A 15,193-nucleotide genomic window follows, 5' to 3' on the forward strand; every position below is an offset into this window, starting at 1 on the left:
TAGAACCACTTAGACCTTCCAAAATTTAGCTCTCTCCATCTGTTTGTTTCCAAATTTTATTTAAATTTTCAGTTCTCCTTCCATTTTTCTTTCTTTGAGTGGAACAAAAATTCAATAATTTTGGAAAATGAGGAAAACATTTTTTCTCTTCCCTTTGTATATGTTCATACTTTCATTTCCAATGTATTTTTTCATCTGCCTTGAGAAACAGTCTGAAAGTTTAGATTTTTACTTTACTACATTCAGAGATGAAGAAATATCTGTATTACAGAGCTATTCTAGATAGCTGTATTTGGAGCTAAATTAATACACTAACATTTCACCAAATTAGTACACCGAGCAAACTTTTATTGTAGTTCTCATTACAATGCTTCATTGTTACAGAGATTCTTCCTACAGCTGTAGTGCTGGTCAAAATAGTTGCTCCTGAAACCTGACAACTGTAATTAAGAAAAGCCTGATACAATACAGTTAGCCTATGAGGCAAATGTGTAGCTAGCTTATGAGACTATGAAGCATTGTTATTATTAGTTCAGTCTTTACTTCTCAAGCCTGTACAAAAATCCAAACTTTTAGAGATTTTATTTTTAATATATATGTTTATACCCATTGCCCCTTCATTCTCCCTGGGCCTGGAAAAAATAATAATAGCTAGCATTTATATAGCTCTTTAAGATTTACAAAGCACTTAACAGATATTTTATCCTCACTATAGCACTATGAGGTAGATGCTATTATTATCCCTATTTTACAGTTAAGAAAACTGAGTCAGGCAGAGGTTAAATGGTCACACAGGTAGTAAGTGTCGGAAGTCAGGTCTTCCTGACTCCAAGTTCAGGGTTCTATCCACTGTCTTCTGTGGCTACTCCAGAAAGGGCTTCTCTTTCTGGGTACTAAGGAAGGAAGGGTATCCTGGGGGTAGAGGTTTATAGCTGGACTCTGCCCAGCCTTCCCCTCCCAGTCCTTACCACCCTTAGTTCGTCGGAGGTAAATAGCATCAAGTCAAGGAAAGGACTCAGCTTGGGCCCTGTTCTTTTGCTGACCCAGAACCAGGGTCTCTTCCTACTCCTGGAAGGAGGGTTGAGATCCCAACTCCTTGTCCCTCCCCTCTCCTTAATCCACTTCCAAGCCTCCAGGAGGCAGAGCCATCTTGTAGTACCCTTCCTTCTGGGTCTCCAATACAGCTGTTTTTTCCACACATCTCCCTGCCGGAGAACCAGGAGTGTGTCCGTGTGTGTCTCTTCTACCCTCCCACCTAGCCTTCTCTGGGTGCCCTTATTCTGTCTCTTGGATACTGTTTGGGGCTTATTTTGTTTTTAAAGAACCCCTTCCCTCTCCTCCCACCTCCTATACAAGACATAATTTATCTCTTTTTATGAACATGACTACTAGCTTCAGTCTTGTCTGATTCCTAACTTAAATGTCTGATTCCTAACTTTAAAAAAGGGGGGGGGGGAAGCAACCCTCCAAAGGAGAGCAGAAGGGGTGAGAAGAAAAATCTTTTCAGAAATCATTTCTCCAAGTACCTGATGGTAACTGTGTCCTTTAAAAAATGTTTTTCCAGACGTACAAATCCATTTGGAGAATCTGGAGGAAGATCAAAGGCTGAAACTGAAGGTAAAAAAAATCTTCAGTATCCCTAGTGATGCTTCCAATCAGTAAAATACGAGAGTGATTTATCATTTAGTTAATATTCATCAGCCACTCATTTGTTTCAGTTCTGAAGACTATCATTGTAAGATGGTTTATCATTCAGTCCAAGGGTATGCACATCATTGTCCCGGAGGTGAATCTGAATCTAGTTCACAAGATCTCACGTTGCTATAGCCCTTTAAAGTTTACAGAGTGTTTTACACTTTTTTTTCATTTGGTTCCCACACCAACCCTGTGAACTAGGTACTGCAGGGATGTTTATGCCCATTTAACATTTGAAGAAGCCAAAGCTCAAAGAAGTTATAAATTGCCCATGGTCACATAAGAAGTGTCTGTTTTGCATCCTGTTCTTGACTGCCAAGTTCAGCTCTCTATCCACTGGTCAGCCTCTGTCTTATACCATGTTATAAATGGTTTCCCACATTCTCTCTGTTTATATGTAAGCCCAGTTTGTGAGGGCTGTGAAGTGTGCATCCCCAAGAATCATCACCATTTCTCTTCCTGTGGCCAAAAGGTCCTTTAATCAACTAAAATCTCCTAACCAGACAGTTGTTATGCCACTTCTTATTCTAGAGTTGCAACTGATATTTGAACTTATATACCAGAAATGTCTTTTTATTTGAACTTTGAATTTCCTGGAGCAGTGTGGTGCAGTATGAAGAGCTGGCCTTAGAACTGTGAAGATCTGACTTCCAGGTCCTGCCTCTGACACATTGATTGTTTGTGTGACTACCATTCTGCTCTAGGCCTCTGGTGTCCAATCCAAATAGAAACCATTCCTGGGGCTGCATAGTGACTTGGAAAAAAACACAAAATAACATTGTTTTATTATATTTTTGTTTATTTTGTTAGATACTTCCTAATTGTATTTTAATCTGATTAGGCCCCTGGGGATTTTTGAGGGCTGTAGGAGGACCTCAAGTTTGACGCACTGCTCTCAGCAATTCTCTTAAAACTTTCATTTGTAGAAAAGGTGCCCATCTGCAGGAGCAAATGAAGTTCCCTATACTAGTGAATTCATAGATCCAAGCCCTGTTCCTGCCTTGATCTCCTTTAACCCCTTCCCCCACCCTCCACCCCCAAGCCTAGTTGTTGCATTTTCTTTTCTGATTTACCTAAATAGTGTGTACATGGCTTTTTCTAGTATATTCAGAAGTGCTCTCTCCTGATATGATCACTGGATCATGTAAACTTAGATACTTATTTAATTCCAAAGGAAAAGAAAAATGGATTTTAAAATGATAAGCCTTTTTCTGCTTTAGATTCCATTCTTCATCAGTTATTTATTGTCCGATTCCTTGGCTCTATGGAGGTAAAATCAGATGACAGTCCAGATGTTGTTTACGAAACAATGCGCCAAATCCTAGCAGCCCGTGCGATCCATAACATTTTCCGGATGACAGAATCACACTTATTAGTTACTTGTGACTGTTTGAAGTAAGTAACCATTTTTGTCTAACCTTTTTTTTAGTCTAAATGTACTAGTATCTCCTGATATTATTTTTATTATTAATTTTAGGTTAATTGACCCACAAACTCAAGTTACGAGGCTCAGAGTAAGTTATATAAATTTTCTTTAGCTATATATGCCTGTGGACACATACATTTATAGTCTGTTTTATGTTCTAGTACATTAGTTGTTCTGATGATATCTGCATGTGCTCATGGGACTAAAAAGACCGGTAAAAGGTCACCAATTAAGTTCTGCTCTAAGATTCTTCAGATACGTCCAGTGATTATTGAACTCCCTATATAACTTAGAAAAAGACCTAAGCAATTGGCAACTGTTTTTCATTACTTGAAAATTTGACTGACATTAGTTCACCTACTGATTTAGTTAACATATAGCACATTAAAGAGCCTAGAATTAGAAACTAGAGTATTATGCTGAGGGTGAGGATGCATAAATATCTGCTTTGGGAGATCTGCAAGTCCACGTTATTTTCTTAGTTAATATTTGAAAATATGGGGTTTTTTAAAATTTAATGTGATTTGAATAGTTAAGGGACCTTAGCTCCGGGAAGTGAAGGACTTGCCATGATCACACAGGACATTAGTGCTAGAGACAGGAGCAGGTGCTGAGGCTTGGGTCTCCAGAGGCAGGACTCCCATGGTCTTCTGCTCAGCCATATCCATTAAGGATGATGACATTTGCTATTGACAGAAGCATAGGTTAATGTTATGTTAAAATGAATAATTATTAGAAGAGAAACTAGAGATTTTTTTTTAAAAAAAAGAATATTGCTTTGAGATTCTTACTATTTCCTGTCGATTCCGTGTGTGTGTGTGTGTGAGACAGTTTCCCTTGCCCAGTGTGGTCCTGTATGCTACACATCAGGAAAGTAAACGTCTCTTTGGATTTGTGCTTCGGACATCAGGAGGCAGAGTTGAGAGTCACCCAACTTCAGTGTGCTACATATTTGAATCAAACAATGAAGGAGAAAAGGTACTTTGCATTTTAACATCTGTTATCATATATGTAAGAAACATATAATAGTTTTTAAGTAAAGCCCCTAAAGGAAGCTCCAGTACTACCCATTCCTCTGCCTAAGGAAGTTGGGGGCTGGGACTGCTGGACCTTGCATGTCAGGGGATCTAGACGAGGCCTTGTGCAGTCTACGTGGTCAGTAAGTGTGTGAGTGATCTGTTCCCTGTAGCTTTGTTGGTTGTTGTCCTTCATAATCGACGAGGACCAAAATGACATCAATTTGTGGGGATCAGTGTACAGCGTGTGTCCCACTGTGGCTGATCAGACCAATACGAGCTCAGATGTGTACAAGTGGTACCCACCTACCATCAGAGTCTCTTGCTCTCCTTCAGTTACCCAGGATGAAGGATGATAATCCTTCTCATACCTTTGGAAATGACTTCAGTGGAGAAGAAGCAGTAGTCTTGGACATTTAGTATACTTTTGAAATCTCAAATGTCCTTCCAGTGGACCTAAGAAAGCACGAAGGAGGGATCTAGAAGGTAGGAGCCAACAGGCTCTTAAAAACAAACCAAGCACAGACTCCAAGGGATGGAATTCTTGAGTCAGACAGCTTATTAGGCAACTTATTTTTTGTTCTGTGTTGGTGAGTCTAGTTTTACCAGAGGGATTCAGGGAATATTTAAATAATTTCTTCAGATTTATTTCCTCAAAGTGAGAATGCTTTTAAGTTTTCTTGCGTTGTTTAAACTTTATTTTTTGTTTTAGATTTGTGATTCTGTTGGACTTGCAAAACAGATCGCTTTGCATGCTGAATTGGTAAGACTCCAAAACATAACTTTATTAAATTTGCATGTTAACTTTATATACTCCCAAAAGTCTGCCATTTCTATGGAAATTAGGGTCAGCAATTACCAAACAAGCAGCAAACCTGACTCACTGTCCTTAGAGGATTAGTTGAAGGAAGTCGGGCTACCGAGCCTAGAGAAATCGTGAGGCTCTTTCCCATGCAAGAGGGCTTCAGCTTGTTCTGCTTGTCTTAAGAAGATGGAACTAGGAGACATGGGTAGAAATGGCACAAAGGCAGATTTAGGGCTCATTATAAAGGAAATCTTCCTAACAGGTATTCAGAGGTGACAAGGGCTACTTCAGGAGGCCACTAGCGGTCTTTCAGACAAGGAATAGGCAGCCATTTGTCCAAGATGTTGTAGAAGAGGTTATTTGGGTATGGCTTTGACTAAACTCTTTTGAGGCAGGGGAGGTGTAGGGGCTGGGGGAAGAGGAGGAAGGCCATGGGATTAGGAGAGGACTCCTTTGGAGTCAGAAGATCTGAGTGTGAATTCTGACTGGGCCCATGACTTAGCAGGTAGGCAGCCTCAAATATTTCATAACCTCCATGGGCCTCAGCTTTGTGGGGGTTTTTTTTCCACTTTTAATATCTTACTTTTTCTTCAATTACATGTAAAAACAATTTTAAAAAGTCATTGTATTTTTTTAAAGTTTTGAGATCCAAATTCTATTCCTCTCTCCCTCCCTTCTCCCCACCCTGAGATAACAAGCAATCTGATATAGGATTATACATGTGCAATCATGTAAAACATTTCCATGTTAGTCATTTTGTGCAGAAAAAATCAAACAAAAATAAAGAAAGGAAGGAAGTGAAAAATAGTCTGCTTTGGTTCGTATTCAGACAACATAAGTTCTTTCTCTGGAGGGGGATAGCATTTTTCATTATGAGTCCTTTGAGGTTGTCTTGCTCATTGTTTTATTGAGTAATTCACAATTGTTCATCATACAATATTGCTGGTACTTTGTACAGCATCCTGGTTCTGATGCTTCACTCTGCATCAATTCATGTAAGTCTTTCAGGTCTTTCTGAAAGCATCATGTTCGTCACTTCTTATAGCATAGTATTATTCCATTACAATCATATACCACAACTTGTTCAGCCATTTCCCAGTTGATGGACATCCCTTCAATTTCCATTTCTTAGCCACTACAAAAAGAGATGCTATAAATATTTTTGTATGAATAGAGTCTTCCCCACCCCTTTTTTTTTTTTTTGGCAAGGCAATTGGAGTTAAGTGACCTTGTCCAGAGTCACACAACTAGTAAGTGTTATGTATCTGAGGCCAGATTTGAACTCAGGTTCTCCTGACTCCAGGGCCAGTGCTCTATCCACTGTACCACCTAGCTACCCTTCATCCCTTTTTTTTTTTAAATCTCTTTGGGATACAGACCTGGATCAAAAGGTATGCACAGTTTTATAGCCCTTTGGGCATGGTTCCAAATTGCTGTCCAGAATGAAGAGTTCACAACTCCACCAACAGTGTATTAGTGTTGCAATTTTCCAACATCCCCTCCAACATTTATCATTTTCCTCTTTGTCATATTAGCTAATCTGATAGCTGTCAGGTGATAACTCAGGAGTTGTTTTAATTTGCATTTCTCTAATTAAAAGAGCATTTTTTCATATATGACTTTAGATAGCTTTGATTTCTTTGTCTGAAAACTGCCTGTTTAGATCCTTTGACCGTTTATCAATTGGGGGATGATTTGTATTCTTATAAATTTGACTCAGTTCTCTATATATTTTAGAAATGAGGCCTTTATCAGAGATAACTTGATGTAAAAAGATTTTTCCCAGTTTTCTGCTTACCTTCTAATTTTGGTTGCATTTGTTTTGTTTGTGCAAAAACTTTTTAATTTTATATAATCAAAATGATCAATTTTACAGTTTGTAATGTTCTCTATATTTTGTTTGGTCCTAAATTCTTCCCTTAGCCATAGATTTGACCAATAAACTATCCCGTGCTCTCCTAATTTGCTTGTGTATCACCTTTTATGTCTAAATCACGTACCTATTTTGACCTTATCTTAGTATATGGTGTAAGATGTTGGTCTGTTATCTAGTTTCTGCCATACTGTTTTCCAGTTTTCCCAGCAGTTTTTGTCAAATAATGAGTTTTTGTCCCCAAAGCTTGAATCTTTGGGTTTATCAAACACTAAATTACTGTGGTCATTTACTACAATGTATTGTATGCCTACTCTATTCCACTGATCCCCCACTCTATTTCTTAGCCAGTACCAGATTGTTTTGATGATTACCACTTTATAATACAATTTGAGATCTGGCACAGCTAGGCCACCTTTTTTCACATTTTTTTAATTGATTCCCTTGATATTCTTGGCCTTCCTGATAAATTTATTGTGTCAAGCTTTATAAAATAAGTTTTAGTAGTTTGATATGGCACTGAATAAGTAGATTAATTTAGATAGAATTGTCATTTTTATTATATTGGCTCAGCCTACCCAGGAGCAATTAATATGTTTCCATTTGTTTAGATCTGACTTTATTTGTGTGAGAAGTGTTTTGTAATTGTGTTCATAGAGTTCCTGGGTTTGTCGTGGCAGATAGACTCTCAGGTATTTTATGTCATCTACAGTTATTTTAAATAGAATTTCTCCTTCTGTCTCTTGCTGCTGGACTTTGTTGGGAACATATAGAAATGCTGGTGATTTATGTGGGTTTGCTTTATAATCCTACAACTTGGCTCAAGTTGTTAATTATTTCAACTGGTTTTTTAGTTGAATCTCTCGGATTCTCTCAGTGTACGTACCATCATATGATTTGTTTCTTCAGTGCTTAGTCTTATTCCTTCAATTTCTTTTTCTTTTCTTCCTACTGCCTGTGGCTTTCAGGGATGGGAGAAATCATTTACTGTAGCTTCTCATTAAATTTCTTGGTCATTATTCAGTCTGGTGCAAATTTCAGACTTTTGCTAGAGTAGGAATATGGAAGCCAGACAGTCTGGAGGTGTTTTATTACTTCAATCAAGTTTTTCTGAAATAAAATAATTTGAAGTTTTGCATTGATATAATAATGAAATATAAAAATAACCCATTACATGGCTGTTTTAATGTAAAAGAGAGGATTTAAATGTGCTGTTTATTAAGGTTTAATCAAGTAAGAATTCATTTCTAGAATAGATTAAAACAATATGTGTGTAAATTTGTTTTGTGCAAATGAATTTATCTTTTCCTCTTCAGGATCGCAGAGCATCAGAGAAACAAAAAGAAATAGAGAGAGTAAAAGAGAAACAACAGAAGGAACTGAATAAGCAAAAACAAATTGAAAAGGTATCATTTTTTCTAAAATCTTGTAACTTGGGCAGCAGAGGTATTTTTAGATTTTCTTTCAAAGTCAAGCTGTAACTTGAGCCACCTTATTGCTTCATCATTGCTTTCCAAAATGTCACCTGAATTTTTGAGTGACCTGGCACATGTCACAAGATGAACTTGGTGTTTTCACAACCATGCCGTTATTTACATGTTCACATGTGACATCACTTTGAGAGATGAGGCGTCGGGGGAATGCCAGTGCTTGGTACATTTTTGGAGCACTTTTAGAATGGTCTTCAGAAAATTTGACTTTCAAATACAAGACTCAAGTGAAACACGAAGAGATAAACAGGAAAGAGAAAATCGTAAGAGATTTATTAAGGTTGAACTGTTTATATTCCTGCATGGAAAGATGATATTTGCAACTCATGAGTCCTTTGTCAGTATTAGGGTAATGGGAGGGAAAAAAATTATATGTATGCATAGATAGATAGATAGAGGGCACAGGGTGAGTTGAAGATGAAGGGGTCATATCTGGAAAATAAAATTAAGGGGTGAGAGAGGATTATGCTGGGAGAAGGAGAAAAGGAGAGGTAGAACATGGTAAATTATCTCACATGAAACAGAAAAGAAAAGGCTCTTACAGTGGAGGGAAAATGGGGGAAAGTGAGAGGGAATGAGTGAATCTTATTCTCATAGGATTTGGCTTAAGGAGGGAATAACACACGCACTCAATTGGGTATGGAAATCTATCTTATCCTACAGGAAAATAAGGAGGGAAGGGACAAGAGAGCAGAGGGATGTTAGAGAGGAGGGCAGATTGGGGGAGGGAGTAATCAGAAGCAAACACTTCAGAGGAGGGACAGGTCAAAAGAGAGAATAAAATAAATGGGGGGTAGGATAGGATGAAGGGAAATATACTTAGTCTTTCACAACAGGACTACTACACATCTATAACCTGTATCTACTTGCTTGCCTTTTCAATGAGGGTGGGTGGGGAGGGAGGAAGGGAGAAAATTTGTAACCCAAAGTTTTAAAAACACATGTTAAAAAAAATAACAAGTAAATAAATAAATAAATAGAATGGTCTTCAGAGCCAGCTGCACGTACTACTGACAATCCTGAATCGGGCAATGCTTGGGTTTTTGAGGATGCGTTTGATTTTTTTTTAATTGTCTGAGAGTCGTGAAAAGCCAAGTCTGGTAAATAAAAAAAGTGTTCAAGTTGAGGGAGAACATTTTTGGTCCAAAGCTGTCAGTCAGGCAATCAAACAGTATTTATTAAGAAGTATGCCAGGCACTGTGCTTGGCAGTAGAGATGTGATTTTAAAATCAAAGTAGAATTATAAAATAATGAAACTTCTTTATAATGCTAGTCTTCTTTTAAAAAATATCTCTAGATCAATTGAGGTGATTCCTCAAGTGTGAAACTATTTTGTTTTGCAAGCAAAAAAAGTACCCTAGGATACCAACATAATATATAGTTCACTTATTCCTAAGAGTTCTTGAAATAAGGCCAGTTCTGAAAAAGTCCTTAGTTAGATTTTCAAGTAGCCTTTCATTTTAACAGTTTGTTGTTGTTTTATGCTAGTCATGTAGTTTTCCGTTTGATTAGAGAGGGCCATGAAAGTCACTGTGATTTCTTACTTTTCCTAGGACTTAGAGGAACAAAGTCGATTAATAGCTGCCTCCAGTAGACCAAACCAGACGAGTGGAGAAGGACAATTTGTGGTCCTTAGTAGTAGCCAGTCTGAAGACAGTGATTTGGGAGAAGATGGAAAGAAGAAGAAAGAGTCAGAAGCATGAGGTTATCCATTTTTTGGTGGCTTTTTTCCACCATCAGAATCTATTAGCAGTTTCTGAGGTGAAACAGCACAAGTTAAACAACCTTAAGAGGCATCAAGTTGGATACTTCAGATTTTTTTCTAGAAGACTGAACTTGCCAACCAAGTTTTACATTGATTTTTTCCTCTTAAAACTGACTTAAAATTTCTGTAATAACAATAACTTAACACCTAATTCCACGTGTTTAAAAAAAATCTGTCAGTTTACTGAAGTAGGTTGCTGCAGAATTATACTGAATTGAGACTTTTTTTTTCTCAATTTCAAACTTTTTATCTTGGCTTTGCAACTGGGTACAACTAAAAGGCATTATTTATCCTTGGGCTTCAGCTGTACAGGGGGTTGTTATTTCTGTCTGCTGGAAGCAGGAAGACGCTTTATACTGAACAGGTTCAAAATCATTTGCATTTTATGCAAAACATCACTCATCCTTGTGAAACTAATATTACAACAGTGAACGTGCAGTGCACCTTGGAACAGTCCTGGGACACGGGTTTTATGTGTGTGGTTTTAGGTTTTCAGGGAGGTGCCATTTAATTTCAGAATGCCTCATTGGCATGACTTCGTGGGATGTAATTACATCTTGGTGTATATGGAAATAGAAACAGAAGTTTCTCCATGTCCAGATGAACCTCACGCTTGGCGTGTATGTGAGCTTCACATCCTCATTCTCAGGGTGGGACTTGAAATACTGCCGCCAAGTAGTAGCAGTGAAAGTTAGGAGGTTTGGGGGTTGTGGAAGGACAGCTTTTGTTCAGATACATTGTAGATAGTGAATTTGGACAGGGCAGTTTGGCCTTTGGTATCTGATTTACTCAGTGATGAATTCTATTTTTTATATCATACAGAATCATAATGTTCATTACAATTGAGTGACATTGCAACAAACGTTCTTCAGCAATTATGTTTACTGATTAAGCAGAAATCCCTCCACATTTGGGGATTTGTGCTCACTTGGAATAATTTCAACTGACATTCTCCAAATCTTCACCGCTAAATAACCCTCAGCTTCTTGCTGTGTATGATATTGAATCTTCCATAATGGCAAACAGCTAATTTATAAAAATGTCATATTTGCACTAATTATTGTAAATAATACTATTCTAATGAGTAGAAGACACATACGTAGGATTCAAAAACATCTTGTAATGTCTGGTATGTTGTAGAAAAACTTAAAAAAGAAAACGGTTTTGGCTCTGAGCCATAGTTATAAACGATGACAATTTTCTACAGGCCTCTTCCATGTCAGATGTTTATTTTTTACAATTATTAATGTTTCTGACAAATAGTGCTTCTCCTAAATTTAAGAATTTTACACGAAAATATAGTTTCAGCAAATTAAATGTATTAAGAAATGTTTTAGTCAGTTTGTGAGTTTGGTCAAAAGTTACAGTTTCCAATAACAATCTGGAATTTCACAAGGGAAAACTCTGTTCTTTAAAATGCAGCTATTTTCTTCAAAAGTGAACTAAAGGGGTTCATTTTTGGCTCTCAATCAGTGTATGGGTTACTGCTTTCTGTGATCACTAGAACAGGTGATGTCAGATACTTAATTAGGCCTTTCTTTTATCTGTCTGTGTGCCAAGTGGAAATTTTGACTTACTTAATGCTTACTGGCAGCGTTAGGTTACCTAGACATTTAGTTTAAAAAAAAAAATCTGCAGCTGGTCCATATGACTGAATTTATTTGAGAATATATGACTTACTACTTATATAGGGAATGGTATAAATGTCAACATGAACTAATTCCTTCACTTGAAAAGTTGTGCTTTGATCAATAATCATCCATGTAAAATCTTGCTCTTAAGTTGTTATTGATAAATAGTGCATATTCTGCTTAAATCATTTGTTTACATCATAGATTGTGTCCATTTACTCTTATTTCAAATGCAGTCTCTGTAACTTTTAGGGAAGTTCTTTAAAAACAAGAAACAAAGGAAAATTTTTAGCAAGAAGGGAAAGTTCTGTATAAGCTGGAAAAATTGAATGATAAAAATATCTTTTATTACTAATACAGTATGACTTTGATTTGGGGAGAGCAAAGTGAGGAAGGTGGGCGATTTTCCTGTTTTTCTTGAGTCCCTACAATATATATGGTCTCACTTTTGTTTTGAAGTATTGTCAATTTTATGATATCAAACCCATATCCAACTGTAAATTTAAAAAAACTCAAACCGAATAAAAATTATTTTTTAATTAGTTGCTATCCTGGATGATTCCAGCCTCTGCTCTACTGTAGATAATTGAGAGTTGACTAGATATGTCTGTTTCTGATGGTTGTAAAAGGACTTTATCTCTACCAAATTTCTTCTACTTGACTAGTCCAAAGTCTTGTTTCTTCTTGCCTCGATTACTGTAAAAGCCTAAGTGATTTTTTTGTCTCCCTTCAATCCCCTCTTCAATCTGTCATTCATACTGTGGTCCTAGAAATCTTCTTAATGCACTGAGCTGATCACTACACTCTTCTGCCCCCAAACTTCCCCGTTACCTCCTGAGTCATGTGTAGACTGCTGGTCTGCATAACAGTCTGGTTCCAGCACACTTTTCCAGCCTTATTGTATACTATTCCACTATTATATATTCTATATTCTAGTCCAAGTAGACTATTCTCTGTCTCTTGGGGTCACCCTGTCAGCTCCCATCCACTGCCCCCACCCAGTCTGTATTGAAGTCCTTCTGTTCTTATAAAGCCAAACTCCAGTCCCACTTTCTCCATCAATTGTTTCCCGTTCCCGGCAACTGCAAGTGGTCTCTCTGTTCATATTGTTCCTGGCACTTTACCTGAACCCTTCCCTCATGGTCATCAAATTCTCTCTATCATATGTATGTGTCTTCCCCTCTCACACCACACCCTTCCTTAAGGGCGGAGTTATGACATAGGTCTTTCTGCCCTCTGCACCATAGGTGCCTTGCATGGAGTAGATGCTTAATATCTATTTATTTAATTGAATCCTGGTGACAACAGGATTAGGATTTAAGGCATTTTCCCCAGATTACTGTTCTTAATGATTAAAGGTGTAAGCTGGACCAATCCACATCCTGAAGAAATACATAAAATATTTAAGCAGAAATTTTCTAATTCCCTAGCCCCTCACATAAACACCTACCTTTTCACCCTAAGTAAAAAGTTAGCCAGCTGTTACATTCTCCTTTCAACTGTTGTCAAATACTAAAATTGGACACTTGTTGGCATCTTTAAAGTTGTGCCTGAAGTCAGTGTCGTGCCATACTATAACACCTCCAGTTCATGGATTTTTATAACAGAACCCTAAAACTTCATTAATTTTTTAAAAGGCTATTTTGACCTAAGTTAAAAAGATAAAGAAAAAAGAATGAATGATTGAAAGATAAACATAATGCTAATATGAGAATTCTTATTTAACAAAGAAATCAATCCTACAAATTTTGGAGTCAGATACAAGAAGTTGAAGTATTTTTTGGGAAGTTTTCTTTTAAATTCTAAACATCTGAAGCATCCATTGGATCACAAGGCACTGGGTCATCTCATTGGTTTTGTTTTTGTTCTTGTTTCATTTAATAGCTCAGGCTCAGATCTGCTCCATTTCAGGTGCCCAAAAGAGCCCCCGTTATGGCAAGTATTTCATTCCATTTGGAGAAATGGTGACTCGCCTTACATCTATGAGATTTAATCCTCATTCCCATGAAATTGAAGACGCAATTATTAAGAAGCATCTGTGGGGAAGTCAGAATTTCATTACATTTTTAAGCCATCACTTGTGATCGTCTACGATAATTTATCATGTATGTGAAGAGCTAACATGAGAACAGGTCCATGTACAAACCAGGTTCATGTACAGAAATGACTACTTTTTGTAGTATGTTCGAGTGATTTTGTAATGTGACATGGGCAAATTTTTGTAATGCTAGATTGATTGTTTTGTTGGTGTAATTTTCAGCAGTTTTCAATAATTAAGAATCATGCAAAATTTCCCTTTAGAATTGGGATTGTATATAAGACAATGGTGACATTGGGATTTTTTTTTTATGTTGTAAAAATGGGCATAGAATATTGCTGACAGGACTGAATGGTAATATGCCATTTGAATTTTAAATGTAATAAAATAATGTGTCTTATATATAATAATTTGGGGTTTGAAATAGGTGCATGGAATATAAATATTTGTATTGAATCTAAGTGCTTTCAAATGACATACATTGTCAAAGATTTGAACATTTTTCTTCTGCTTACAACACTATAATTCCATGTATTGCCACTTTTTCAGAAATGTGATGGGCAGTGGAAAGTGACATTTTTCAATAATTAGAGTTGACATGTTAGCAGGCTTACATTTACCACCATTTTGGTCTTACTATTACCAAACACTTTCTAAAGAATTGTCACACTCTAAAGCCGTGGGGTCAAACTCAAATAGACACCAATCTCTGCCTGCCACATATTGACTTAGAAAACCGCAAATTAACATTATCTATGTCGTATTGTATTTTTATGTATTTTGTTAAACATTTCCTAATTACATTTTGATCTGTTTCCAGCAGCACTTGGAGTTTTGCTGGGCCAGGTTTGACACCTCTGTTCTAAAGGATTGGGTGAATGTATATACCAGCATAGAGCTATGGCATTGCTTAAATGATATCATTTCCATGTATTCTATTTATAATTTCTTTTAGGACTTAACATCCCATTCTTATAGAGGTTTGATTTCTGTGGGCTAGTCCTCTCCACATTCTGTAAGGTTTGTAAACTTACCCCTCCAAATGCAATAGAATTTTTACTTAATGTAATTTAACTAATATAGATACATGTATATTCTACATATATATATATACACACATATATATATACACACACACATATATAATCTGACCCTATAACTTAAGAAAAAACAGACTATTAATGCTGGTTTTTCCTGCAAATGTTTTTCTAAAAGACTGTCCATCACTAAATTTACTCTCCTCCCAAAGTAAATATGTGCTTGTTAAAGTAGCCTATGGTGCTTCTAAGTCCCACATCTGATAAACTCAGTGGGGCACGGTATATCGTGATCATCTGGTTCTGGAGGGTATTCTTGTTTACTGAATTGGGCATTGCCGTTAAAATATAAATATGGGAAGGGATTGGTTCTCTGACATTTTATTTTTATATCAAATTATTGATGTATTGTCTGAA

General features: G+C 36.8%; 1 protein-coding gene across 1 annotated transcript in view; it reads left to right on the forward strand.

Moving 5' to 3' along the window:
- APPL1 (adaptor protein, phosphotyrosine interacting with PH domain and leucine zipper 1) overlaps positions 1-12,243 on the forward strand; it is a 43,821-nt gene extending 31,578 nt beyond the window's left edge. Inside the window, exons 16-22 of the mRNA XM_027863817.1 lie at positions 1,565-1,617; positions 2,916-3,090; positions 3,173-3,209; positions 3,953-4,099; positions 4,850-4,900; positions 8,132-8,221; positions 9,859-12,243. Of these exons, the coding sequence (XP_027719618.1) occupies positions 1,565-1,617; positions 2,916-3,090; positions 3,173-3,209; positions 3,953-4,099; positions 4,850-4,900; positions 8,132-8,221; positions 9,859-10,008 (703 nt within the window). The 3' untranslated portion in view covers positions 10,009-12,243. The remainder of the gene's footprint in view (positions 1-1,564; positions 1,618-2,915; positions 3,091-3,172; positions 3,210-3,952; positions 4,100-4,849; positions 4,901-8,131; positions 8,222-9,858) is intronic.
- Positions 12,244-15,193: the final 2,950 nt, after the last annotated feature.

The sequence above is a fragment of the Vombatus ursinus genome, unplaced genomic scaffold (genome assembly GCF_900497805.2).
Source record: "Vombatus ursinus unplaced genomic scaffold, bare-nosed wombat genome assembly UNPS02014773.1, whole genome shotgun sequence".
NCBI classification, from domain to species: Eukaryota; Metazoa; Chordata; class Mammalia; order Diprotodontia; family Vombatidae; genus Vombatus; species Vombatus ursinus.